The 27385-nt window shown below is 34.0% G+C and overlaps 4 protein-coding genes across 9 annotated transcripts in view; 2 read left to right on the top strand and 2 right to left on the bottom strand.

Annotated features, from left to right (window-relative positions):
* Positions 1-381: 381 nt before the first annotated feature.
* On the bottom strand, positions 382-3367 carry LOC120330096 (uncharacterized). The gene is made up of 3 exons (XM_078118784.1): positions 3287-3367; positions 2926-3010; positions 382-2210 (listed from the first exon to the last, which is right to left on the bottom strand). The coding sequence occupies exons 2-3, from the start codon at positions 3002-3004 to the stop codon at positions 1114-1116; spliced, it is 1176 nt and encodes a 391-aa protein (XP_077974910.1). The 5' UTR covers positions 3005-3010; positions 3287-3367; the 3' UTR covers positions 382-1113.
* Positions 3368-6006: 2639 nt separating this feature from the next.
* On the top strand, positions 6007-9516 carry LOC120330131 (prohibitin 1-like). The gene is made up of 6 exons (XM_039396972.2): positions 6007-6174; positions 6436-6597; positions 6844-7040; positions 7552-7710; positions 7789-7867; positions 9123-9516. The coding sequence occupies exons 1-6, from the start codon at positions 6090-6092 to the stop codon at positions 9260-9262; spliced, it is 822 nt and encodes a 273-aa protein (XP_039252906.2). The 5' UTR covers positions 6007-6089; the 3' UTR covers positions 9263-9516.
* Positions 9517-9886: 370 nt separating this feature from the next.
* Positions 9887-11623, bottom strand: LOC120330132 (U6 snRNA-associated Sm-like protein LSm3). The gene is made up of 2 exons (XM_039396973.2): positions 11462-11623; positions 9887-10554 (listed from the first exon to the last, which is right to left on the bottom strand). The coding sequence occupies exons 1-2, from the start codon at positions 11480-11482 to the stop codon at positions 10261-10263; spliced, it is 315 nt and encodes a 104-aa protein (XP_039252907.1). The 5' UTR covers positions 11483-11623; the 3' UTR covers positions 9887-10260.
* Positions 11624-11875: 252 nt separating this feature from the next.
* The window catches only part of LOC120329225 (dmX-like protein 1), a 51196-nt gene continuing 35686 nt past the window's right edge, over positions 11876-27385 (top strand). For 5 of the 6 annotated variants that reach the window (XM_078118880.1, XM_078118883.1, XM_078118881.1 and 2 more), the window contains exons 1-20: positions 11876-12083; positions 12166-12291; positions 12898-12972; positions 13050-13131; positions 13586-13696; positions 14228-14287; positions 14796-15004; positions 16816-16967; positions 17511-17709; positions 18299-18425; positions 19007-19210; positions 19774-19865; positions 20232-20339; positions 20584-20751; positions 21188-21330; positions 22056-22232; positions 22832-23075; positions 25171-25334; positions 26006-26114; positions 26544-26778. In XM_078118880.1, the coding sequence (XP_077975006.1) occupies positions 11997-12083; positions 12166-12291; positions 12898-12972; positions 13050-13131; positions 13586-13696; positions 14228-14287; positions 14796-15004; positions 16816-16967; positions 17511-17709; positions 18299-18425; positions 19007-19210; positions 19774-19865; positions 20232-20339; positions 20584-20751; positions 21188-21330; positions 22056-22232; positions 22832-23075; positions 25171-25334; positions 26006-26114; positions 26544-26778 (2872 nt within the window). In that variant the 5' untranslated portion in view covers positions 11876-11996. Of the gene's footprint in view, positions 12084-12165; positions 12292-12897; positions 12973-13049; positions 13132-13297; positions 13356-13585; positions 13697-14227; positions 14288-14795; positions 15005-16815; positions 16968-17510; positions 17710-18298; positions 18426-19006; positions 19211-19773; positions 19866-20231; positions 20340-20583; positions 20752-21187; positions 21331-22055; positions 22233-22831; positions 23076-25170; positions 25335-26005; positions 26115-26543; positions 26779-27385 lie in introns of those variants that run through there. The other variant, XM_078118884.1, reaches the window with a different exon arrangement.

Genomic DNA, 27385 nt, shown 5'->3' with positions numbered 1-27385 from the left:
CGTATCGATAGCCTATTTACTGAAGGTGGATGCGTGGTTTTGTTTGTTAGCGGATAACTGCTACAAATTCTTGCGTGTAAGCCCCGTATCCAAAAGGGTGCACAACGTTAACGTAAATTCCTTTCCAATTTTCGAACTGAAACCGATATTTAGACAGACAGCGCATAAACTCTCGATGATAATATAAAAATTTGATAACCCTATTGATAGTCCCTGTGAGGTTTCGATCGACGGTAAGACTACCAATGCGTTTGTGACATGTGAATCTCATGCTGAGGGGTAAATTTCTAAGTATAGACAAATTTCATTAAAATTTTGAGTTTATTAAAGAAAAAAAGGATAAGTAATTTCATGCAGCAGTTTAAAATATTTCATTAAAAACTTCAGTTAATAAAATTTGAAGCCGAAGGAAAACAAGAGAGCTATGCTCAAATATATGAACACGTAGAGTCACATAATTTTGATGACGTCATAGCGAAAAAAAAAGTAATAGCCTTCTGGAGAATATTTTTCAACCACTGAAAATTTTAGAGCAATTGGTCCAGTGTTCGAAGAGAAAAGCGATTTCTTCAAAACGTGTTGATGGAGACAAATAATAACAATAATAACAAGAGAGCTACGCACAAATATATGGACACGTTAGACCAGAGCGAATCAGTCTTTACCGGTACCTTTGACGCTACCGGTACCCTCAAAAAAGTTCTGAATTTCCAGTAGCAAGAATTTTGCAGAATCAAAACGTACAGCCAGTCATGACACTGACTAAAATCCGTGTTCCCATGGATAAAAAATAATACAGCAAAATTTTAGACGAAATATCAAATTTCATAGAATTCACGCAAAATTTTGAAATAAATAAAAGTAATAGCCTTCTAGCGAAGAAATTAATCTTTAACCACTGAAAATTTCAAAGCAATTGGTCCAGTATTCGAAGAGAAAAGCGATTTTTTAAAAACGTGTCAAAGAACAAGAACAACAACAACAACATAATATTGAAACGATCGTTATGGCCACTAAACGTGTCCAATAACAACAAAATTTTAAAACGATCGTTATGTCCACTACGTGTCCAATAATAAGTAAACCAAACGCTTTGTGGCGGTATTTATGGTATCAATTGATGCCAGATTTCTTGTTAGACTTTCCGCGAAATTTTTTACGAAACGGAAAAAGTCTAACGCGCCAATCTGAGAACATAATAACAACTGTAAAAACTAAAATAGTTAAATTCACATCTACAATGAAAAGTGACTTTTCGTCTATCGGTGTAGATATAAACAATATAATAAAAAGAGATGATATACAGCAGACAACAGCAAAAATGGCAGCCATTAATACTTTCCTTACTAGTCTTATCAACCTATTATTAGGTTCGCCACCTTGTCTGGCCTTATTCCGCTTTAACATCGGATATGTTAGAAGTGCAAGCAACGTAAATTGCATGATAACTGTATTAGCAGCCAAAAGGTACCAAGGTATAGCATCAGAAGACACAGAACAACCATTTGGAGGCAGAGGTTTGTAATGTGAATCCCCTTCCACCATAAAGTAAACCAAGTTTGCAAGATAACCCAAAACCAACACTAACAGTATCCACTTGCTTAAAAAACGAGTCGCTTTGTTGCTCAAATGATTCAGCTGGGGGCTGCTGTAAAATATCCTTTGTCGCACCCAGAAACTCATATACACAGTTAAGTAAACTAAAAATCCCACAAATATCTTTGGTTTTTTCAAATGCAAACATGCCATTTCGGAGCTCCGGCCCCATATTGTGTCCAGGTTAAGCAGTACACGGACTGCCGTAATAACTGCAGATAAAATAGTTAATGTGTTCAAAGCCATGGAATATAGGGCACCACTCTTTTTTGAAAAGAAATAGGAATTCCGGGTCGCCGTACCACGCTTGCGTATATGGTAGACAATAAAACAAAACACCACGTAGCAGTTAAGAAACAGCAATGTATATGAAAAAATTTCACTCAAAACCCACTGAAGGTGTAGTTCATGAGAAAATACTGCATGCGGAGCAGATGACGTTATATTACTAACGTAGTTAATGTCATTACCAGAAGTATTTCCCATTTGTTCTCCGTAGTTCGATCCACTTTTGATATTGAATTCGCCAACATCCAAAAACCTGTTACTTGTAAATTTCGGTACATATGTTACAGCATCATGCGATGTAGTATCCTCTTCAAAATATGATGGGGCTACAGAGAAAATAGTCAATTATACATAAACCAGTATTAGCACTTCATAGGATTGGAACTATTTTGAAATATAGCCTGAATTAGTTAAATCAGTCGTAATATATCAGGAATGAAATGAACAAGTGGGCTTAAAATCGATTATTGTCTACCTGGTCCTCTCGTCCAGGCAACAGAGGTTCAAATTTTCAAGATTTGGTTGAACAAAGGTTTGTTAACTTGGCAGAGATAATCAATCAGGAGACTTAATGAATTTAAACGTCAGAAACCCTAGTCTTTTGGTAAAGTCAGTATAAAATAATGCTTTTATATTTTGGTATGGTCAATACTTCTCGAAATGAGAATCGCCCAGCCACCACATCTCCTGCATGCTAATTTTTGATGTGAACTAAGAACGAGTAAGACGCTGTTCTGAATTTACGAGGTATTTATACTACAATAGTAATTAAATAGGTCTTCAAAAAATTTTATTTTTGAATGGTTGTTTTTAAAGTGCAAAGTAGTCGTAATAATTTAACTTTTTTAAGTTCAAATTCAATTTTACAAAAGAAGTAGAGGAAGAAGCATATTGTCTTGCAATATTTTTCAGACACATTTTTTATGATACCATAAAGATACAAATCTCTAATTTTATTTATTTGAAACTGCAGTCAACAATTTATCTCTGTCACGTATTATGACGTTACATATATTAATATTGTAAAGATCATTCCCATACTTGTAGTAATGTCTGCATAGTCAAAGTCGTGTTTGTGGTCACTTCCGAACCCGTTGTAGTCATAATAGTTATTTTCCATTATCCCCTAAAAAGGAAGCATACAAATGCAATTCAATATAATTTGCACCGAACTTAACATTTCGAAATAAATATGGCCTCAAAAATCGGAATGATAAACGGAAGGGAGCAAACAGAATTTTCTTTATATTAAATAAATGCTCTAATTTAAACTTTTTTTTATATAAAACTTTGATCTAGTCCTGCGCTAAATGATGCATATATATTTAAATCAGCATCAATCCCACCCTGTGGTAGAATAAAATTATTTTCGATTATTATCATTCAAACACAATAAGCTCACCGAAGTCTATGATAATCGAATAATAATAGTCATTTGACGTCGACTTGCACAAAAACCCTAAATTCTAGAAAATTAAGCTCTGGAAATTGGAAAGTGAATTAAATAATATATCATAATACCTAGTACGTTTTTTTTTTTCAGGTACTGACTGAACCTCGTCACAATTTTTTTGAAAAGACCATATATATTTTTATGCGTGGGCTATTACGCCTAATGTCCATATTGCACATGTAAAATAGCCTACACTGTTATACTTTAAAAGCATGCTATAAACTATCCATTCACCAAAAGATTTGTATATAGTGGTTGTACATTATCGCATTAAGATATACTATCACAACCTATAAACACTTTGAGATATGCCTGACAGAATAATTTCTACTACCTCATAACCATTATTCCAGTAATTTCGTCCTGCAATCAAATCTGTCTCTAACCGCACGTTATGGATAGTGCATAACCAGCACCAGCATTTGATGCAAACTGAAAAAATTATGTCAATGAGTTTCAATATAATACTGATTCATCTGTTTATATTGAGACAATTAGATCAACAATAAGTGATGTGACAAGTGTTTCGGTTTTGCAGTTTAGTTATTTTTTATTGCATTACAAAGCCAAGCATGTATCAAATTATTAATGCCTTTATGAGTCAAAACATTTCTTGTCAATTAAATACAACATACATATACAGTATATGAATTTGAATGAAGCAGCTATTTACGAAAATTTTGAAATAAGCAATATGTAAAATTGTAATATGTAAAATTGGAAAGTACCCGAACAATGATGAATATATATAGCATAATATATAAATATGACGAAGAACCAAGCGAAACCATGTAAGGCAGCAGAGGAAATCGAACAACCATAAAAGGCGCGAATGATGCTAACACTAATTGTTAAGCATTTTTCGGCATTTCGAAAACGTCGAACGATATGAAAAAATTAATGAAAGAGTACATTATTGAGCGAGCATTTAGAGAGATTCCGAAGCGATTCGAATCAACACGAATCGAAGCAATTTCAGGGAAGACGACTTGATTCTATTAAAAAGAATATCTATCGATTCAGACAACACGAGGCGATTGCATAACGCAGCGACGTTGTCACAAGATCGATTAAAGGCGTATTTTCGTTTATTTTCCGTGTGCTGGTTACAGATCTTCCCGATTCGTAACAATCCTTGGGTTGTTATATTTGATATGGGTCTAAACTAAAGCAATAGTTTAGCCCAATTTTGTTTGACTACTTAAAATGCTATGAAATTTTACAAGTTATACAATGTGATGTGCTCTTCGTAATCATTACTCCTTTCGAAATCATGGCGCAAACGGTATCGGAACACTAGCGTTTCTTATTCAGATGATTTTTGAAGGTTAAATTTAGAAGAAAACGAACACTATACGTCCGGAATATTTTGCATACAAAAGTTTATGTAATAAAAACAAATATGTAACTAAGTATGTAACTAAGTAAGCTCTATGTAACGAAAACAAATTTTTCCAGCCCTAATATATATATTTCATTCATTCATTAAATTTTTTTCTACTAACATTATTCAATTTCTAGTTCAATAATATTATTCAAGCAGAATTAATACTGTAGCTATTCTAAATTTAAAGAGAGTTAACGGTAAACTGATGGTATATTAAATATTCGAATCGGAACATTCTGATTCGATTCGAAAATAAGATATTCGAAACTTGTATCCCCAATCGCAACCACAAAAGCTGAGGCAATATATTCATTCATTCATATTCATTGGCGTTTTCATTTTATTTTCGAAACTAGAGTCAAGTTATTCCGATCAGCATGATTGATTTACCAGGTTTCATACGCACTCTGCTGTTCATTGTAGTTCGAAAAGTTTTTTTTTCGCCAACTTGATTTTTGGACGCGAAGTGTACATATGAATCGTTTTGTTATTAATTATGTTGTTGTGGTTGCTCTTGTTGATTTCCTTGTTAGGATTTTTATTGTTATGAAAAAATCGCTTTTCTTGTTACTTACTGAACTAATTGCTTACAAATTTTCAGCACCTAAAGACTGTAGTTTGCACTAGAAGGTAATTACTTTTATTAAATTCAAAAAATTCTGTGAGCTCTATGAGATTTGTTTTTGTGTGCTATGACGTCACCACAATTAAAAATTGCGCACCTCGTAGCGCTAGTATACTGTGACAGATTGCACACCCGCACTTTGTTGTTTTAGCCTTTTTATTTCCATATATTTGAGCAACACTCTCTTGTATTTAATTGTGTCATTTTTATTTTTTTCGAGAATATACGTTATTGTTTTTGTTGTAAACGTCATCGTAAATGTAAAATACCATATTGTTTTTAAGGCACTGCTTAAACCTAGGAATGTCATATCATTATTGAGTTTAGCTAAAACACTAATAAAAGAATAACAGTTGTGCGTAGGAATAGCTGAATGACGTTGATACCCTTGAAACATTCGCCCGACGGGCGCATACAAGGAACAAATTGAATTCGTTCAAAATATTCAGGTGGCTTGAGTAGAACAACATGTAGGGCGCGTGAATTTATTAATTACTGGTGATATAATATGCCAAAAACAAATTTCTATTCAATTATTTACATAAAAAATGGCACACGGAAGAAATAAAAAAACATTGAGATAGAAACCGGATTTGAAGCTCATGTATGACTCTGCAACCACCGCAATTTTTCCGATCTGCACCAATGCGATTCACACGTGATCTGGTGCAATCGCATTGTCGAATACCTCAACTTTTTCAAGTTATTGCTGATTTCTGACTCGACTAGACATTTAGAAGATGGAGGTTTTGTTTTCAAGGCTTGCGAAATTTGGTGTTGGTCTCGCTGTAGCTGGAAGCGTTGTGAACTCGGCTCTTTATAATGGTGGGTATGTTGATTGTTACATGCAGGCCTATGACTGTATCTGTATGACAGCGTGAAAAGGTACTGGTACATTATGAAGAATTTTTGAAACGTTGATTGAAAGTTTTTATCTCACAGTTGTAAAACTGAATTAGACTTTTGAGTCATGATGAAAAAAGCTGACTAGTTAGACTACTGGAACAGGAAATTTCTCTTGTCATATCCCTGTATCCTGTTTTTTCTATAATTTAATAACATATGTGAATTCATCTATATTTTCAGTTGATGCTGGATGCAGAGCAGTTATATTTGATAGATTTTCGGGTGTGAAAGAGACTGTGACAGGAGAGGGAACACACTTTCTTATTCCAGTCATTCAAAAACCTATTATTTTTGATATAAAAGCCAGACCAAGAAATATACCGGTGGTGACAGGTTCAAAAGGTATCATATAAAATTAATTCATTTTATCTTTGACTGAGAGAAACTTGAATTTCAATCAAAAATCTTTCATTTCATAATTTGGTTAGATTACATCATCAAAATCTGGGTCTGCAAATCTTATGCATTCTACAACATGACAATTCTCATTTCCAGGTTCTTTTATATAGCATCCATGTTCTGTTCTAGATCAAATTTACCAGATAATAATTATAATCAATACTTTTATCATTTTCATTTATTTTTCAGATTTACAAAATGTCAATATCACATTGCGTATTTTATTTCGTCCAAAGCCATCAATGTTGCCGAATATATTCACAACCGTCGGTGAAGATTATGACGAAAGAATTTTACCTTCAATCACAAATGAAGTTTTAAAGGCAGTAGTTGCTAGATTTGATGCCAGCGAGCTTATTACGCAGAGAGAAATCGTTTCACGACAGGTATGGTGTATTTGATTACCATTTGCAATTTTCTATAGTCGCCTTTGAAGAGTAGGAAGTTCAGTTACCCTGGTTTGGTCTAATAATATATTTGTACTTTCAGCCATTGACTTCCAAATCGTCGTATAAATCGCCATGTTACTTTGTGATTGTTAAAATTATACCACTACACAGTCTTTTTAAATTTGGAACTGATATTTTTACATTGTAGGACTGTATATGCCTCTCATTGTTAACTTTGACTATGCAAATAATACTCTATTGAAAATGTTTATAATGAAATAGTTTGAAAAAGGAAAGTGAACTGATTCAAATACCAATGCATATGGCCTTTGTAAACGCTTTTATTAAATGATAGTTTTAAATAAGCCAAAAAATTCAATTCAAGTTACAGATATTAACAAGTAAAGTTCATCCACTTAAAAGATATTATATCCTGTAGCTTGTTTTGCGGTGGTATAGTTATGTTTGCTTCTATTATAGTAATAACTAACTACACATAAATTATCAGGTCAGTGAAGATCTCGCTGAGAGGGCTGATGCATTCGGTATGATTCTTGATGATGTATCACTGACACATTTAACCTTCGGAAGAGAATTTACACACGCTGTCGAAGCAAAACAAGTCGCCCAGCAAGAAGCAGAACGAGCTAGATTTGTTGTGGAAAAGGTTTGAATTATATTTGGTAGATTAGCGCTTTGTCTCTTTTCGGGTATTTTAGATATTTTTATGTTTTTCTGTATTTAGGCTGAGCAACAGAAAATGGCTGCTGTTACAACGGCAGAAGGAGATGCCAAAGCTGCTCAACTTATCGCCAAAGCAATTGGTATGTTCATTATTTTATTTGCACTAGCTACTTCTGTTAGTGCAAACCCGTTATATGCATTGATGATTGTCGAATCACATAGCTCGGCAGTATGAATAGCTTACATTACAATCACTTAGTGCAGAGCGGGCAGTACACAGGATCACTTCGACTGGCAGCCAATTATCTAGATTCTTTTCATTTGAGTCGGTCATCAGTAGAGCTCGACCAATATCGATATATCGGCCAACTAGCGGCCGATAATCGATATTAATATAAATCATGTTGTGACCCACAAAATGGGCTTTTATGATGTACCTCGTGAGTCTGTAGTTTATTTTAATATTTATTTATTATACGGCTGATATTTTGCATAACCATGTTTCCAGAGTTATAAAGGGAGATCCCATGGTTAGGTGAACTGGTCGAAATATAATTAGTGTTTTGAAAACTGTTGAATGCTGAGAGTTAAAAATTGCACAGACTCTCAATATCTCATTCAGTTGATTAAAATGGATTCATTTATTTTTGTATAACTCTCACTAAAATGATGGCAACCAAGAAATTCAAAATTGCATTCAGGGAGGTCACAAATTTGGAACCAGTTTGATGACATTATTATATGATAACCGTATTGTTATTGTACAACAGCCATTGAAATGCATAAGTGCAATTATTTTTCATGGTAATAGATGAATAAAACAAGTCCCATTGAAAGAAGGTATTGCTATTAAAAGGACCCCAATCAATTTAGTCTTAATTACCTGTACCATGTTTCTGTGATTACTAACTCAACATCTCCAAATCGATTCTATTTATAGAACTAGCGCTTCTTTCAATAAAAAAATTGCCTTTTTCTCTTTGTGTACTCTCTCAAAACGTGATTTTAAATGTTACTCCGGATAATAACTTTTCAATCATCATCATGCATGAAAAGGCTAATCATATGTCACTGGGTATTAGGAGAGACACCTTTTTAATACAAAATGAAAGCAGAGAAAGATTGGGAAAACAGTTAGGAAGAGGCGAGAGTCGTTGAAGCACACAGCCCGACTAATGCGGATGTATATATCGGCAGTTTACCTTTATTCTTTTGTAGCCCACTTCTGTCGCCCATCAACGGTGGTCTAGTATGACTTTATGTAATGGTTTGTCTAGTCATCAGTACGACCTCAAAGACCATGTTTTTCTAATTTTGTTAAGAGGCAGGATGACCATTTTACTATCAGTAACCTTATATGTTAAAAATGTCTCAAATTTAACTTTGTATTAACAGCGGAAGCTGGTGAAGGTCTGATTGAACTTCGTAAGCTGGAGGCAGCAGAGGAAATCGCCCAAGTAATTTCACATTCAAAGAACGTTTCATACCTTCCATCAAATCAACAAGTACTACTGGCGCTTCCTGCTCAACAGTAATCATGGTTGACCAGTGACTATATATCACATCATGTGGTGGAACAATTGTAAATTAAGACTAGCAATTAATTTGTGCTTTTCAAGTTGAATGCGAGTGATAACTGTTCTTGTGGTCTCTGCGCTTTCTGGTATCTCGTCCTTTACAATATAGTGATTGATAAGTGTTCCTGGAAACATGAAGTAAACAACAAAACAGCCTTGATCACTTTGCTCTCATTCGGACCATTAAAATACAGTTTTGATTATAAACCGTGTTTATGACTGTTTGGAATAGCAAAAAAGTGTGGTCAAGGGGAATTCTGGTTTATTTCTGTAATACTGCTGATTAGGTTTATATACTAGCGAAGCAGGACAGGATTCTGTGCATTCGATAAACTTCATGCAAAAATTTGTTCGTGTTTAGCACCATGATTCAGCCTGGAGAAGTTAATATTGGCCATTCAGTAAAGGTGTGGGAGTCTGGAGACACTTGGAGTTCTTCAACCAGTGGGTCGCAAATTTGTTCTGTTGTCAATATTCCAATAAAGCAAATCCCTTTTATTAATTGCAGTTCTGATCCCAGGATCCTCTAAATAGGCATATTTTCTAAATGTACGCAATCATACATACTCAATGATCGTAGTATGCCTTTTTAGTCAGATATTATTGAAGGAAAAGAAAGTCGTGATATCAATGACAATGGATTTCCAAAATCATGGATTTAAGCATAGGTGGTGGAAGAAAAGCACTGATTAACAATAAAAGTATGATTCGAGCAAAGTTTGTGGTACGAAAGTCAACACCATTCACCAATTTTATTAGGAAATTGTACTGTCTTTTTAAAAGAAACTGAGTATATCTTTCAATTTTGTCTCCCCTATTAAATTTCAGCATAACTGCCAGGGTTTTAATGTATTTCCCTGTTTTAAAGGATGCTGCTCATGCAACATATTCCTGACTATGCTGAACAGCATTCAGTTAGTTGTAAAATATTTGTGCAATGGTTAAAAACTTCAGTGTCATGCCATTCCTCGAAGAGGTGGCGACACCAAAATTACTCCATCACCTCGCACAAACAACATTGGAATGTTTCTTTTAGTTTGTTTATAAATTTCTTCATAAGTCTCTTCATCAATTTCAACTGCGGTCACGGTTTCTTCTACTTCTCCGAGAACCATGTTAAGATGTTGGTCGTATGCATGTAGTCGACCACGAAGTTCTCGTTCGTTTCGCATTTTTACATAAACCCTTTCGTCCAAACTCAATCGAATCAGATCAAGAGGCTCTTCTACTGTCTGTGTGACTGGCGGTGGCTGTAAAAGTAAGATTATATGTAAGTTATTTGAGCATTTTTCAGTCGTAAGTCAGTAGGGCACAGTTCTCTAATTCCAAGATGTCTCTGAAACGAGGGCATCTGGCACGACTGCAATGGTTTGCCAATGTAGAGGCCCAGACTGTCTCTTAAAAGAGGGGTTTGCACTCACTGTAATAAATGATATCTTTTGATGTAGGGGCTATCCTTTGAATCTGAGAACTGTGTCGTACTGTAAGTATAAGTCTGTTTCGACTACAGAATCAGGAGAGCAAACAAAACCTTAGATAAGGTTTGAAATTTACAGAATCATTTACATAAGAGTAGGGGTGCGGCGGTGTGGCTCATCGTGCTAAGCGTTAGGAATATGCTTGCCACCGCATCTTTGATTACTCTGCGTGGGTTCGCAAGTTCGAAACCCATGCAGGGATAGTTATGTGCGAGAGGATTGCTCGCCGTCATAGAGTGGTTCACGTAACCGCTGGTCAGTTATGGTTCCCTCCACCATCAAGTCCGTGCTACCGAAAACAAACAACTAATCCTATACCCGACATGGAAACCGGACGAGAGGCCCTGGTTCGCCATATTGTTAAGCTGTCTTAGCGACTTACCTCTCCCCGGGAGATAAATATGTGAATCCTATTTATGTGTGTGAATTAAATTAATAGGCCTACAACCGAAAAGACATAATGCAGTACCGTAATAATTGAAAAACAAACTAGGAACCTAAGATAAACAAAAATGAAAACTAGACAAAGTAATAAAAAGATATTCGCCACACCGTATGAATAATTTTGTAAGGAGTGCTAAATTGAACAGGAAACTCATATCATTGCTGCATGGAGAGAGCTTTTTCATGAAATAAAAATCTATCCTGAAGTTTCATTACCAAATATTAAATTTCTTACCGGCTGCTCATCATCTGCCATTTTGCCGCGATTTAACTCTAGCACAAGTTTTCTAGGTAAGTGACAATTTTTCGAATAGGCTTGACAAATAAATTCCCAAGGCTTCTTAGCTCTTTTGCGCTAAATTACCTGATCCCCGCGTTCCATATCGAAATGTGTTGGAGGCGTGGCATAGGCGGGGATACCAATAGAACTAGTGACCCATGACCGATAACTTTTTTATATTTCCCCTTTTCTACAAAACCATAATTCACGGAATACTGTTTTGAAAGTAAAAATAATAACCTATATTTTCATATTTGTACTTAAAAAATATACATATAAGCCATTAGTAATCAAATATATTAACCCAGATAAAAATTGATTTTTTGTTGTGAAATCTTGATCGACCAAACGTCAATCAATCGACTTTGTTTATGTCTTTCGCTGACTGGTTCCTTAGGTCTGTAGATAGAGTATCTTGGTCTTTGTAATTTGCGACTTTGTTGTATTGTATGGAATTTGTCGTTTAATTGAAACAATTTAATGTACCGGGATGCGGCGACATCAAGTTTTAACTGGAGCTGTTAACCCAGGAAATCACTGTTTCAGTGTAGGCAGCATTGCAAGTTTCACGTTTTGGGTAAGGTAGCAAGATAATATACACAACCATTTGCAGTCGTTTGTAGATTAAGTTCTTATAGCCGAAATTATTTTGTATTCAGGCATATGGATCAGGATGTGATCTGGTAATATTGGGAGTAGATCTTCAACCCATTCACATTATACCTGGTCATGTAAAAGGGTACAAACTTATTACTTGTCTGGATTGCTGTCAATTTGTTGGAAAGGTAGGCTATATTTATATCTATTTCAGTATTTGGCAAACTATATTTTAATTTTGTGGGTATGATATCCTAAGTAGAGGACTGAGTATACTGTCAGTCTGTCACTTTATGTTAGAGATCATGAGATCAAGCCTCGTTTTGTTCAATCTCAATTTATGTCCTCTACTTCATTGTAAAAGTGCCATGGTTTACATAGGTTATTTTTATTGAACCTATGCAGCATGCCACTAATAAGTAGCTTTCTGTACAAAGACTTATTTGGGGAGGTTAGGTGAAATTGTCTTATCAAAATCTTATAAATTTTAGTTGAACATTTTTAGAACTTTAATTTTCTGAAGGTATGTTCAATGAATGGCCACTCCATAAACAGTTTGTGTTGAAGGCCAATTTAGTTTAAATTAGAATATTTGTACAAATACTTTCTGAATTTTAAAAGCTTAGAATGAAATTGAATAGCATTTTCTGCTATTTATGTCACAGAATTATTGTTTACAAGTGTGTTACGAACTACAAAGCATTCACTATGATTATTTTGAATAGATCAATATTTGAAATTGCAACTTGCAGGAATACTTTTATTGTATCATTTACCACCATATTGTTTTCTAGATTGCTGTTTCATATGGACGAGACATTGTTATATATCATCCAAAACTTTTGCGAAACGAAAATGACGATGTACCGGTGAGTATTTGTCTCGCATAACTTCACAGGCAATGATACAAACTGAAACCATTTTTATTAAAATATACATTTTTCAGGTTTTTACATGGATTGAAGAAACAACATTAACATTGAAAGAAAGTGTGGGACGGGCAACTGTTTTGTCCTGGGCATCTACTGGTATGGCATTGACTTTATTAATATATATATATTTATGTTTTAATATTAATTATTTATTATTGCATAAAAATTTTGGGTGCCACTTTGGTATGCGATCTCACTTGCTTAACATGATCTCAATTGTTTAATCTAATGAAGACATTCTCATAGGATTCAGTTCCGAACGCTAACTAATGTGTCTGAAATCACAGAACCGCTGAGATAGCATCCGAAGTAGCACGCAAGTATGTTACTCTACATTTATTTGGTGTGATTAACCAACTTATTTAAATTTGAAATTGGTCGTAAGTAAATCAGTTTTGAGATGTAGATGTTCTAATTTTTCATTCAACAAATATAAGACATTTTTCGGTATATTTAGAGTAGACGCAAAATAAATTTATTTGTCTTATTGTCGCATATTTTCTCTGCTTGTTTTACTATTAATGATATCTTGTCAAATATTATTTTGAAGGTGAAAGACTTCTTGTTGGATGCAATGAGATACTACTGTATGAGATCAAAAAAGAATCTGCAAAAGAACCAAAGAGTCACACTTTAAAAGTGCAATTTTCTATTGAAGAAAGTGAGATTTATTTGTATTTCTAACAAACAAATATTAATCTAAATCTGAAAGGACAATTCAGATGTATTTTCCATCGGAACTCACAACTACGAATTAAGAGTATTTTAGATTCTATTTCCCTACTCCAGTGTAGCATAGTTTTACAAAATTTCAACTCCTGTCTCCTATGGGTTTAAATTTTTTTTGACCTCTGACGTCTAAAATTTTGCAAACTGCAATATCGTTTACGAAATATGATTTATGAAATATCCAGCCTGCGTCTTTACCTCTAGGTCTCAGAATTCACAGCTCTTAAGTTAAGTCAGGCTGTTTGCTTGTGAGGGATAGTACATGCTGGGACATTGAAATAACCAGCACAGAACCAATTTAGTTTTATCACAGTTATCATAATCATTTTTTCCCTCTTGTGATATCAATGAAATCTATCATTCTAGTTATGGAGTTTCATATTTTGACTTTCTCGTATTCGTTTGGCTTATTCACTCTAAATATTACTTATGTTTTATTCAATTTTGTTTTGCAATATTTTAGTTGAGGAAGAAGATGAGACAGAAGACAATTTTACAGCAGAAGAAGAAGCTGTACCTCAAGGTAGACTGATGGTTATATTTCAAAAACAGAAATTTTTTTAATTTCTGTTAAACTTGGATGTGTGAAATTGTGTAGGCTATAAGAAAGCAAAAAAATGGGTGCTCCCGAAGCATGTGAATCAAGATGGTTAGGGTCAGGCGATAATTTCAAGTACAAAGACTGCAGGAGCCACTTGGCTAGTCCCCGAACTCGTGATAACACTAAAATAAGGAAAATTGGAATTAAATTATGGCCTATCCCTAACCTGGTACACATACTACATTTAGGTGTCTGCCATCTTGGTTCACATACTTCGGGAATACCAAAAAGTGTTCTCTTTTCTGCAACCCAGTAGCGTTCTGAGTAGTTGCTGGAATGACCTGTCTTTGGAGTGAAAATATGTAATACTTTATAAAACGGATTTGCAGCCTTTTTTTCATTCAAAAATCGTTGATACATGGTTCCCACTTGTCAATGAATTTTCTATGCCAACATTATATTCACATTTGAAATCCGTAACATTTTTCAGAAGTAAAATGGGAGTTGGCTTGGAGCAGCGGAATAGAAGAAAATCCGCATGATGTTCAATATGCACCTGATGATACTTTGTTTGCTTCTATTTCTTGTGGTGACTCCATGATTAAAGTATGGCATCAACGAAATGCCCTGCCAATGCACCTGTTCAAAGATGCCTCCAGTCCTGGCAAAAAACACACTCAGGATGGGAATATTCAAAATGTAAGGGAATTTTCTGACTTTGTGTTTTATATTCTCAATTCTCTTGTTTTCAATTTATCATTTTTTGTGTCCTTCTCCTTTCAATGTTGATTCCCATGTGTGTGCTCGGATATTGGAATTATGTGTGTTCAAGGGAAATGATGTAGCCTACTCGTTACTATGTAGTTACATTATTCAAGGGGATTGCTGTACTCATTACTGTTGCAAGCCTCACTCCACAGTTTGTGATTTTCAACTGGTTAGTTATTTCACACCAATGTGGACTGGTAAATGGATAGAGCCTCGACCCCTGATATATGTTATTAAAAGGTATCTTTGTTATATGGATAAATATGGAAAATACTATGCTATGTTAAATGCGAGATATGTTGATAAAATTATTATATAACTTCTGTAAGGCTTACTGTAGTTTTCACTTTTCCGGATTTTAATATGTGAAGCAGTGTAGTGGTATTATTTAAATTGCTTTGGACATTTTATCTATTTGTTTGACTCCTAAATACTTAGTCCAAAAACTATTTGTACAAATAAGCTTGGACTTCAGTTTAAAAATCAGTTTTGTGGTCTCCTTCCAATTATCCTAATCCTCCCGGTTTGACGCATGCGCGACGTTTTGCAATGCTGTGTGTATACCATGAGGTCTGGAATGTTTGTTATGGTCTTGCTTGAAAGGAAATCTTATTCCCCACACAACGATATGAGAATGAACCTTATATGACATTTAGAAGTGATAAAATTTCGCTTACATATCACGCGTGTACTTCCCGCTGCGATATAAAAACGTCGCACAACAAGAAAATGATTCCATAAACCTTGGCGTTGCGCGCTAACCAATAACAAAAGCTAGTATGATAAGGTCTTATTTTGAAGGTCATTTTATATGCTACATAACATAGAAGAGTGGACATCTCACAACGTCAGGAAGTTATAAAAATATCGAGTCGTTTGATCGCAGCTGCCTCACCGAAAAAAAGTTAGGCGTTTTATCTCGCAAATTCTCCTTGTCTGACGATTATAAGCTTTTATGATTCATAATAAATGTTTTATTATGACTCACAAAAGCTTTCAACGCGATAAAGCACAAACAAACAACCGATCGATCTATCAAGCTTAGCCTGGCCTGATTCGATGTGGTGACTTCTCAAACGGAAAATTTCCAAAACGCTTCAACAACGCGCGCTATGGAAAAGCGTTTAGTATCATATGAAAGAGAAAACCAATGTGCAGTCAACTGTATAGTCACATTTCAGCTTTACAATAGCTGTAGACGTCTATCAGCTGATAGAATGAGAGAGTGTAAATATTTTTGTTATTTTTTGACGTTACGAGAGACCTCTTGAAAGAGGTGTTTTAGTTTACGGTCCTCCAGTGACATCTAGCGTATAGTACTCTAAAATACCTTTCCAATGGTATATAATTATTGTATATTGGGTAAATTTTGGGGGTCGTATGACATTAATAAAAATGTATTCAAAATTGGGCTCGATTGGGCGTCTGAAACAGGTTATAATAGCTCCTGAAATAGCGTTAGATATCAGTGGATGCTTCTATGGGGCCTTGTTTGGAGTGAGTGACATGAAAAACGTTACTTTCTGATCCTGTTTGTGAAACCAGCGGACAAAGACTTTCCGAGTCTTGATACCTCCTGATATTAAAATTGCATGAATTGATATAAATGAAAATTCTGCCTAAAAAGGGACATATATTCAGAAAAATTGTAATTTTGACCATTATATTTATACAAGGTCTTGAAAAATAAAAGTCAAACACCCAAAAATTAAAAACGATTCAACACATATGCTTATTTTCAGACAATGTCAAGCACAAGTCATATGGATCTTCATGAGCAATACCATACTTCTCTACCTACAACAACTAAATTGGATTTTACGTTCACTTATTTGGTTCATCCTAAACCTGTTGCTGGATTTTCATGGAGAAAAGGAGTTCCATTATTACCAAAGTATGATGCTTAATATTTTTGTGATCATTCAGGTCTGGTATCTGGTATATAGTATCACCTGTCGAAAGGGATGGAGGAAACTGAATACTTTTGCATTATGGATATATTTCAAATTGATTCATTTTTTGGGGATCAATTTTAGAAACATTGTGATTATGGCAAAAATTAAAATACAGTTTGCAGTAATTAATTAAATTTATTTCCAGTACTAGGTGTCTGATATAGGTTTTCCGTCCATGCGTAAGAGGCACTTACTCATAGTCATAAATATTGAAATAGCTCAATTTGGGAGGTGCAGAAATATTTTTATGTTAGCATGTCTTTTGATTTGATTCAGTTATTTTGCTCAAAAAAAGTTGTGAGAAATTACAGTATATAAGATGCACTGGGACAGGATGTGCCGGTATATCAAATATCAAACTAGTTTTGTGTGTCTGGCTGTATTCTTGTCTGCAGTCTAATTGAGAAGGTTACAACTTTATGTGGATGATACATAAAAAGTAACTTGTAGTTTTAATGCTATTTTATTATTTTATATTATAGCGGTTCTGTTCCCAACGTTCTGATAAGCTCATGTCGAGATAACATGTGCAGAATTTGGTGTGAAACTCTGACTCGAGAAACTGATGTTACCAAACTTGCTGCGGCTCATGCAACAACTCAACCTAAGCATCAAATTGGAAAGAAAAGACATCATCTGAATCAGGATAAAGGAACACCAGGAACCGTTCCTGTCAAAAAGGTTGGTAGAAAAGGTTTCATGTGATAAATTTTCTGAGATTTGAGGATTTTAGTGCCATATCTAACCTGGTGTAGAGGTAAATTGATAAGCTTATTTGATTATATTATATACAAAAGACTATTGTCCAATCATCAGTTCAGGATGGGTATAAGAATTGCTAAAGATCTATGGACTTGCCAGTTGTAACTGACCAACGATGACATGACAACTCTGGGACGGCGAGGGGCCAGAAAACTTATTGCACAGAATTACCCTGATGATACAATGGCATTCGAAACTGAAAACAAACACACACAGCGAGGATGACCATATTTTTTTAATGCATGCCTTGCTTACTTTTTTACTCAACTGTTATAAGGTAGTCAACAACCAATTACAGTACATTATCATGTTTCTAATTAGACTTCGATAGCAACATTGTTAAGTTGGTTTCCTGATTTAGAATATTTTTTGTGTTGCACGATACACACATTATTCTTGTAAACTGGGGGACCATAAAAATCCTCCCTCGCTGAAATTAGTTCAATACTTTTGGTTCCGGTTCTGGTAATTCGGAAAAATTAATTCTTAATTTTTACATTTTTTTTAGTCTGTCAGTGCTCCAATGATGAGTCACAACAACGAAGGAAAGATGCCTGATTTTCAAATTCCTAAACAACCAATCAAGAGATTATTTCGGCATTTTCATATTGCTGCAACCATAAACCCAACATCAGGTACTTCAAAAATATTAATTACATCTAATCATATAGTTACCGATACTCACTAGAATGATTTAATGTGTGTGATGATGAAGTATTTTCAATTGAGGTATAGCTGCTATTAATATTCAGTAACTGATAATAATAAATAATTATATACTTTGTGCATTATTGCATCATTTCACAAACACTTGTTAGTGCAAAGGTATGAGTAAAATGGTATAAAGAATGTCTAAAATGATTTAAATCAATTACAAATTAATTATAATTAAATATTATATTTGATAGTTAATTAAATTAACTAATAGAAAAAAAAATTAATAATAATAATTTAGATTATTTTCATTTGAATATTATCATTTTGAGCAAGTAAAGCCGTACCGTATGACTATAAAGGTCTTCTTAATTTCTGATTATAAAAAATTATAAAAAATAGAAACCAGCTATATATCATTTCACCTTTTATCTTAATCTTACCAAATTCAACATTATATTCATTACCTTGTATGTGTGTTTTTTGAAAATGATCCAATTTAGGAGATATTCAACAATATATATGCCTACTCAGATTGATAGATTATTCTTTTGTGCTTTAGATATTCCGCTTCTTCCTTCCATCTCATCAATGGAAACTGGCTTAGATGGAACAAGTGATGACGATGATGAGACTTCAGAACTTTCTGTTTTTACTGTTCATTGGCTCGATAATAAACATCACCATGCTATGGCACATTTAAACAAAATTTTACATGAAACAATGCTGGAGAATAAAACAGAGGACAGTCAATATAAATTAGATGGTAAATAAAGTTCTATCTACACTATGTGAAATTTCATTTAGATAAACCGTAGTTATTTATATAAATTGTACAGTTTACATCCATTTGAGGATGTCCATATTTGAATTGATTTCATTGTGATACATGCCTAATTTTATCAATTATCATTTTTAAAGAAGATAGTAATTTTCATCAACTGCATTTTTAAAAAAATCTATCATTGCTGTTTTTTTGGATTCAAAGAGTTTTATCATTCATTTCAAATTTAAAGGGAAAAGTATAATTCAAATTATTTTAATTTCTAGTAATGCCCTTTTTGAATATAATCTCTTTCAGAAATATTCTATTCATTCAAATTTTTTAATTTACTCTGGAGAGACATGTGTCCGCAACTTTTTTTGTCGGTGGGCCATATAACCGACTTCAGATTTAACGCAGCGACAAGAACAAAAATCCATTATGTATTTCTACCCATGTGAGTGCCTTTCAAACTTAAAACTGTTGGATAAGGATTTTATGCTTTTCCCCCTATTTCTTTCCTATCTTTAAAATATATATAACGGTACTTTCTGTTTTACTGATAGAAGTTGAGGAAGATCGCAAATCTGTCAGCAGCCAAGCAAGTATCTCAACAAATCCTTCGATTAGAAGTTCAAGACCATCATCTCCATTAAAGGTTTGCCATATACCAATAAATCTTGTTTGACATTATCATTTTTTTCCATAGTGGGCCAAGGTTCAACAGTGGATTTACGGTACTGGCTGAACTTGTTGAGATTTGCATGTCTCAGGCTGTCAAAACTTTTCACTTTCATTATTTTTTCTATCATTATTCAAATCCGTTAGACTAAAGGCTAATTAGACTAAAGAAGGTGAAACGAAACCGTCGAACATTTTATATTATATTGTCCCCGCTATGACGTCCCAAGATTACACCCAACGCGTAATTTCATAGTCCTGGGGCACAAAACTATGCCAGTTAAAAGCACCATTGAAAAAAATTATAATACGAAAGCAATTAATAATCATATTTGTTTTTCAGAGACCTTCCGGCTTCACTGCAAAGTTTCCAGTATGGGATAGCACTAAACCAGAATCCGTGGATGCGTACCTATCGTGTTTAGCTTCACCAATTTCACCCGACGTGCAGGTGTATTCTCAAATCTCTGTCTTCAAAATATTACAGATGATATTGTTTTAACTTTTTATATCAGATGAGTCGGTTGACCACAAAATAGCCAAACTATTTTTGTCAGTTTAGAATTCCTCGAGAATAGATTTTCTGGATCATATATGGACGATATTTTTCTTATATAATCCTCAGTCACACTTGCGTTGGGCTTATATAGTTGATCGTTCTCTTTTTATTTCTTATTTTTGAATATATTTTTCAGTCTGATCTTGGACTTTGCCTACCTTCTAATGTTTATGATTTGCTGAGAAGAGCCTGGTTAGAACAGAGTGATGCTTTATTTGCTATTCATCCTACCGATGGTTCACTGCTTGTCTGGCATATTAGTTATCTGGATGAAAACAGATGTGGACAGATCCGTCAGGCTCAGGTAGGTAGTGATAGGTCGGGGCAATTTCTTAAAAAGCTTGCTTAATTGAAAAATAGTGATACCTCGGTGGTCGAACGACTCGATACACGAACAATTCGACAATCGACCATAAAATTCTAGTCAAAAATGCTGCATTAGTTTGGTGCTCGAACACTCGACCGTGCCGCCGAGTGAGATGATATCACCATTCAGTCTGTCACTGTAGACCACCGGTATGGCAATCTTTTCGACTCATGCGAAATTGGTACCACCACAAACTGCGCAATTTTGGATGACCTCATCACACACAAAGTGAATCTCAGCCCACAGAAATTTGTTCCAACGTACAGTAACTAATACAAAATTTTGTATATTTAGTCTTATTATGCGCACATCATTTTGTTATTATATTGGGTATTTTGTGACCTTGGTACAATTAGAATATTTATATTTTTAGGTTTCATTTTCATCTCGAATACCAATGGCGATACCAGCCCGGGATGCATCAACTCTTTGTTCGAGATTGGTCTTATATGCTAATCATTATTCTTCTCATCTCTCTTTCAATGATGCAAACACATCATCTGGAATATTGCCCCAGTATGTATAGTGGGTGGTTGTGAAATGGCAGGCATGAAATAGTGATAAATATTGGGATGTATAATAATCTATATTCTCTACTCCAGTGTTCTTCAAATATTTTTTATCATGGCCCACGGCCACGACCCTCAGGAACTGAAATGAAGTAAAGTTTTATAATACCGAAAATATAAAAAAAATTGTATTGACAATACTTTTAATGAGACTGACGTACTTGCATATATTCTCTCACAACAGATTGAATCTTGGCTCTATTTCGGTGATAGTGGCTCTCAGAATTGGTCCGAAATCTGCCAAATTAGATCAATATTTTGCTTTGACATAAGATGATGTCGAAAAAGATTTTACCTCGACCCGCTTCGGGGTTGGAAACCCCCAGTCTGAAGGGCACTGATTTATACTTTTTGTATAAAAAACTAGACCAGTGTTTTCCAACTAGTTTTGATGCCTATTTTTCCTTGCCTATTTTCAAACTCCACACAAACACATGTTTGTGTTTGTTATTCAATCATTAATGGACAGTTAGCTTGTGAAACGTGCAACGCACAATTTGGCTTTTATACTGTTTTAATAGTTTATAATGTGTGAGAAAGTAATACCAGTCAAAGATATTAGTAATGCTACATAGTATACAAATACTAAGTAAAATTTCCACCTCAAAACAAATTCTTGCCCGGGTAAAAATTCAAGCTCTATACAAAATGTACAAACAGTAATTTTTTTAGAACAAATCAAGACAATGGCAATGGCGATCAACTTGACCAGGACTTTATTGCTTCCAATGGAAATGCAAGTCCATCAATAAGTTTGCTGAGCAAACATTCGGATGGAAGTTTAAATCAGTGGGAAATTGTGTTTTCTGCTAATGCAAGCTATTCAACAGTATCGAGCATTAGTCACAGGTAATTGTTTATATCATTTATGGTTTCAGTGCTTTCGACATATTACAAATTCCACAACAAGGATTTGTCAATTGTATATTATGGCAGCAGGGATACCCAAAAATGAACAATGTACTATTCCAAATAATTAATTTACTAATGCAAGAGAGCAAACAGTAATATGATTGCTATTTTATTTTACTGTGAGACTTCATTTTCTCAAAATGCCAGTTTTTCAGATAAAATTATTCTAAATACTTTATAAATTAAAGAATTTATATTATAGCATAACGCTCATTCTGAAAGTTTACTGTAGACATTTCACATTTACACTCGTTTCCTTTAAAGTAAATAATAAAAAAATAAATGTACCAATTTTTGGAAAAACAGTATATTTGTATTTATATTGAAGAAGTGACGTTTTAATTTGCAATGTTACTATTGTGTTCTTTGCTATGAACAACCACTTTTGAAAATGTACTTATGTGAGCAAAAAATTCAACTCGAAATTTTAAGTTCACTCCAATATGACTCTTTTAAACTTGAGAGTGTTTGTTTGTTCCAGTTTTATATGGAATCTCAATCAAAATATTTCTTGTTGATTAATTTCTTGTTTTTAGATCAAGATTTTGTGGTCATCGTTACCATATGTCTGGTATCTTCTGCCATCCCACTCTACCATTACTACTGACAACATCCAGACACACCACTCAATTGAAAAATACTGAATCTAGTAACAAGGGGTCAAAGGTCAAGAGTGAACTGATATTATGGAGAGTCGATCCTGTGGGTGCTCTATGTCAAACTGGGGGTGTAACAGAGTTAGCTAGATTAAATGGACCATCAGAAGATGACTTCAGCAAGGTGCAGTACTCGGGCCCTTTTTGTTTTTTATATACATTGCTATATTTATGCAGTTGCTTTGGAACTATAGCTTACTCTCGCCTGAACAAAAATTCACTTATACCAATTTTTGAGAATGTGGCTTTCAGCAATTACTGATCAATTTTGTTAACTTAAATCAATTTTGCAAAGAATCAAGTGAATCTACATATCAAAACTTGAAGAAAAAAAATTTGAATAGACAAATGTACTTGTCGCAAACCCAGACTTAGCTTTGCCAGTTTTATAGACAATGTTATATCATATTGTAGAGGATTTTTTTATGGGGGGGGTGGGGCTATTTGAGTAGTTTTTGACATTTGAACCGATGTAAAATCTGAGTGAAATCGATTCTCCGTGAAATTATGGTTTCATTGTAACATTCTGACCCTGTACTTCCTTGCATAACAGTTTGAGTCTTATTCAATGTATTCAAGTCACCTTAAAATGCAATTTTTGGAAGTCAGTATACTCAATTTACCTCATTTTTCGAGGATAATTGAGTATACTGACATCTACCATTTAAATCAAATCTAAGAAAGCCCTAGAACCAAATCAAAGACCTTCATGAGAAACTTGGGTACATATAGTTTATTTTAAAAAATAGTAATTACAAAAACCTTGGAACATAATTATCTGACATCACTTTAAACTTGGTATGATAGATCGCGATTATGGTTTCCATAAACTTTTTACCACAAATAGGCTTTTAGTTTAAATACGAGTTCACTATGGACTAGAAATGGGTGGTTTGACTTGGCCAACAACTTCCTTGATAGAGATACTTTTTATGTTCCTATTTTGGGTTAAATCTAACACAAAATCTTTGAGCTCTTTCATACACTGGTATCATACAAAGTTCATTTTATATACATTGGTGAGGACAACTTGGCCAAGGAATTCCCTTTCCCCGTATTTCAACCAGCCAGTCAAGGTCTTGATATCATTAATGTCAGAATATGCTACTTATAGTTGGTCCTCTGGTATAATCAGCTGTACAATGTGAGAATTCTGTTTCATATTCTGTCTCATCGTCAATAAAGCCCAATCTAATTCTGACTCTGTTACTGCTTTTCTGAACTAATATTATGATCTTTCTCTTTGCTGCTTTTCTTTTTTCTACCAATCATATCCGTTTAAGTCTATCCTATCAGTATAATGGTATATACTTTCAACTGACGTTATATAGTTTTCGCCTGAATTCTTTTTCTGGGGCGGCTGTTTTTTTATTATTACTACATGTTTTCGGAGATGACAGTGAGTGTGATTACGTCAACTAAAGCTATTGTAAATGCACTAAGCTTACTGGTGGAGTAGGACTCTGTGCTTGGCTTGTCCACAGCTTTCTTTTTTACTATTTTTTTTTAGTTACAAGAAAAGAACTGCTTTCTCAAAATCCTACGATTGCCCATTGTGGATTTACACTCATAGTCATGAAAAATAGAAACCTATATTGAAAGATTGACATGATAAAGGCTACAAAAAAGTGTTAGGGCTCAAAATAGTCACACAGAACCTCATAATCCTGTGTTATAGCAGTGGGAGAGGCCATTTATGCATATACCCAATTTACCCCACGGTAAATTTCCGACAGACTCAATTTACCTCGATTTTTTCAAACATCAATGAAACAAATGAGTCAATGAAGTCAATGAGTTACACAAAAATTATCTACTGGGGCAAAGAGAGTCTTTACTAAGGTACTAAAAGGCATCACAAAAAGTTTAAAATATACTATCAGAAAAGTGTCACGTGAAAGTTTCCAAAATAATTTTTTTCGTGAACAAAAAAAATTTCACATACAAACATCTAAAACAATTTTATCATTAGTAGGCAAGTGAGTTATACGCAATGAAATGGAAGCATAAGATATGAACTATTGTTGCTACAAAGTACAAACCATTCACTCAACATACAAAAAAGTTAGCGAGGTTTTTATACCTTGTACTCAATTAACCCCATATGCTCAATATACCCCCCCCCCCCCCCCCCCCCTAGTTATTTAACTGGTTACATATTACTTCATTCTTGTCTTCTACTGTAAATTGACAGTAAAACATATAATATTGTTTGTTAGGTTGCCTGGTTCCCTGTTCTTTTCCCTAGCTGGTGCCTTGGACCTGCAAATACCTCGCCAAGTACCTGTTTTCTATCTCTACATGGATCATCTCTACATATCTACCAAGTTGTTATAGATGCTCAATATCTACTAGATGGTCTGGATGTACCTGGTGATCCTTGGTTAGTAATTTTCAATTAAAAAAGTTCGAACGAATTGAATATTTGAAGCGTTAGTAAATTAATTATAAGAAACTACATAAATTCTTGATTTTAGGAGTCATTTACTGGAGTTTCATTTGAAAGGCTACCAGTTTGAATACAGAAAAAATACTTTGTATTTGGTGTAGTTTACTATTATTGTTTAGTTATTAGTGTTATTGTAATACATATTTATGGGCACATTACAAACTTTTCAAACTGTGTAAAAAACCTAAGTGCAAGTTGTGTTTAACTCTAGCTAAGGATTCTTCAAAGATTGAAAAAAGAATTTTTTGGAGAGGAATGAATAGATCCAAAATAGGCAAGGGGGTGAATGTATCTTAAAAAAGTTGGAAACCACTGTTTTGAGCAATTTAAATTTAGAGTACATCTAAAAAGCTTTCATTGAATGCATTATGAAATTATAGAAAATAATCCGATTTCCAATTTCAAACATAATGAATGTACATTATTTTTTACATAATCACTGTTGAAACATGGTCCAATTTAGATATAATTCATATTCAGAATATCATCCTGGACTGTAATAAAATAGTATTGTAGATTGTTCAGTTATGTCTGTCCCTACATATAACCTTCTTAAATTTGAAAAATATTTTCATTTTGAATATAATTTGTTATATATATTTTAGTGGATTGAACAAAGAAAAAATTGGTTGCATTGCTTCACAACAATCATCTGCACATCCTGGCTGTCTTATCTTACTTGATATTATACCGGTACCTGGTGATATAATCACTGTAAGTAAATTAATAAATCTAATTTTACATTTTCTCTTTTCATAAATTTTTAATGTGGCTGTTCAGAATCAAATTCTAGGTTTTTTATATAAGTGTGCAGAGAGTTATGTATAAAAATTTATACTGCATTTTACAGACCATAAGGTTGAACACTTTATTTCTCAAAAAATCGATTGTGCGTTTTTTAAGCCAATATGTCTAATGTAAAGTAGTGCCTTATGCTTCATCGCCTACATCCTCACACTCTAAAACCAGTACTGGCGCCGTTTGCGTCCTATAATCCGGTGAGCCTTAGGTATGGACAAAACTTCAATCTAATCAATTTATTTATAACCCAGTGCACCTCATGGTCTGTAAAAGAAGGTATTATTATAAGACTTGCAAAATAATCTATACTCCATAAATATTGAGTAATCTTCTTTTCTCAAGGCGTCTGGTGAAATTCTGCTTTTGACTGTTTTTCCTGAAGACCAGTTCTCAAAGTCACATGATTTGGAAAAAGAAACCGATGGCTCACAACAGACACCGAAGAGAGGGCATGGAATTTCCGAAAGGTTTTATGTTGTTTTAATATTGAAGACAAAAGCTGCTTTTGGAACATCAAATATCGTTGCTAGGACTTGGAAAATTTCTTTTACAGCTCATTTGAGTTCAGTATCAGGATGTAAGTCATATTTTCATCGTTATTTTTAAATTGATTCGTAAAATTTCAAGTGCTCAGAATAATAATATTTCAAATCTGTCAGTTACGCATAATTTTTTTGTTGGGTCGTGGTAATTGCAAGTGTTCGCAGAAATATCAAAAAATTTTCTATGTTGAAATCTCGTAAATGCTGATTGACTATTAACTTTTTTAGTCAAAAAACTTATTCGCTAACAATTTTAAATAAAACATGATCCATTTTATATTTTACTAATAAAAATTCCATCCCTAATAAAGCAGATACTAAAAAGAATTTTCTTTTTATCACAACTATTTTTTCTTCACTGTTTATTGCACGCTAAAAGATGTCTTCCAACTTGTCATGAATTCTCAATTTGAAAATTGACATTTATTCATGATTACCGAGGGTTCGATCTAAGTGCCGAACCCTATATAAAATGTTTATCGCAGTGGTTTTCAAATGGGGGAGGCCTTCCCCACAGGGGGGGGCGTAGACAATTTTTTATCTAATTAAAAATAAGAATGTTTGTTGGATTTGATCTTGCCCGCCTGTTATTTTACTATCTGTTATTTGTAGCTTATTGTTAGATAGTTATTTTTGAAGTGA

The sequence above is a fragment of the Styela clava genome, chromosome 12 (assembly GCF_964204865.1).
Source record: "Styela clava chromosome 12, kaStyClav1.hap1.2, whole genome shotgun sequence".
NCBI lineage: Eukaryota > Metazoa > Chordata > Ascidiacea > Stolidobranchia > Styelidae > Styela > Styela clava.
The sequence above is the reverse complement of the archived record's forward strand: the minus strand, read 5'-3'. Positions and strand labels throughout refer to the sequence as shown.

Coding starts and splice junctions, on each gene's coding strand:
- LOC120330096 (XM_078118784.1), bottom strand. CDS start 3,004: ATGGAAAATAACTATTATGACTACAACGGGTTCGGAAGTGACCACAAA. Junction 2,211..2,925: donor CTATGCAGACATTACTACAA/GTATGGGAATGA, acceptor TTTTCTCTGTAG/CCCCATCATATTTTGAAGAG.
- LOC120330132 (XM_039396973.2), bottom strand. CDS start 11,482: ATGGCAGATGATGAGCAGCCG. Junction 10,555..11,461: donor TGGCAGATGATGAGCAGCCG/GTAAGAAATTTA, acceptor TTACTTTTACAG/CCACCGCCAGTCACACAGAC.
- LOC120330131 (XM_039396972.2), top strand. CDS start 6,090: ATGGAGGTTTTGTTTTCAAGGCTTGCGAAATTTGGTGTTGGTCTCGCT. Junction 7,711..7,788: donor CTAGATTTGTTGTGGAAAAG/GTTTGAATTATA, acceptor TTCTGTATTTAG/GCTGAGCAACAGAAAATGGC. Junction 7,868..9,122: donor ACTTATCGCCAAAGCAATTG/GTATGTTCATTA, acceptor TTGTATTAACAG/CGGAAGCTGGTGAAGGTCTG.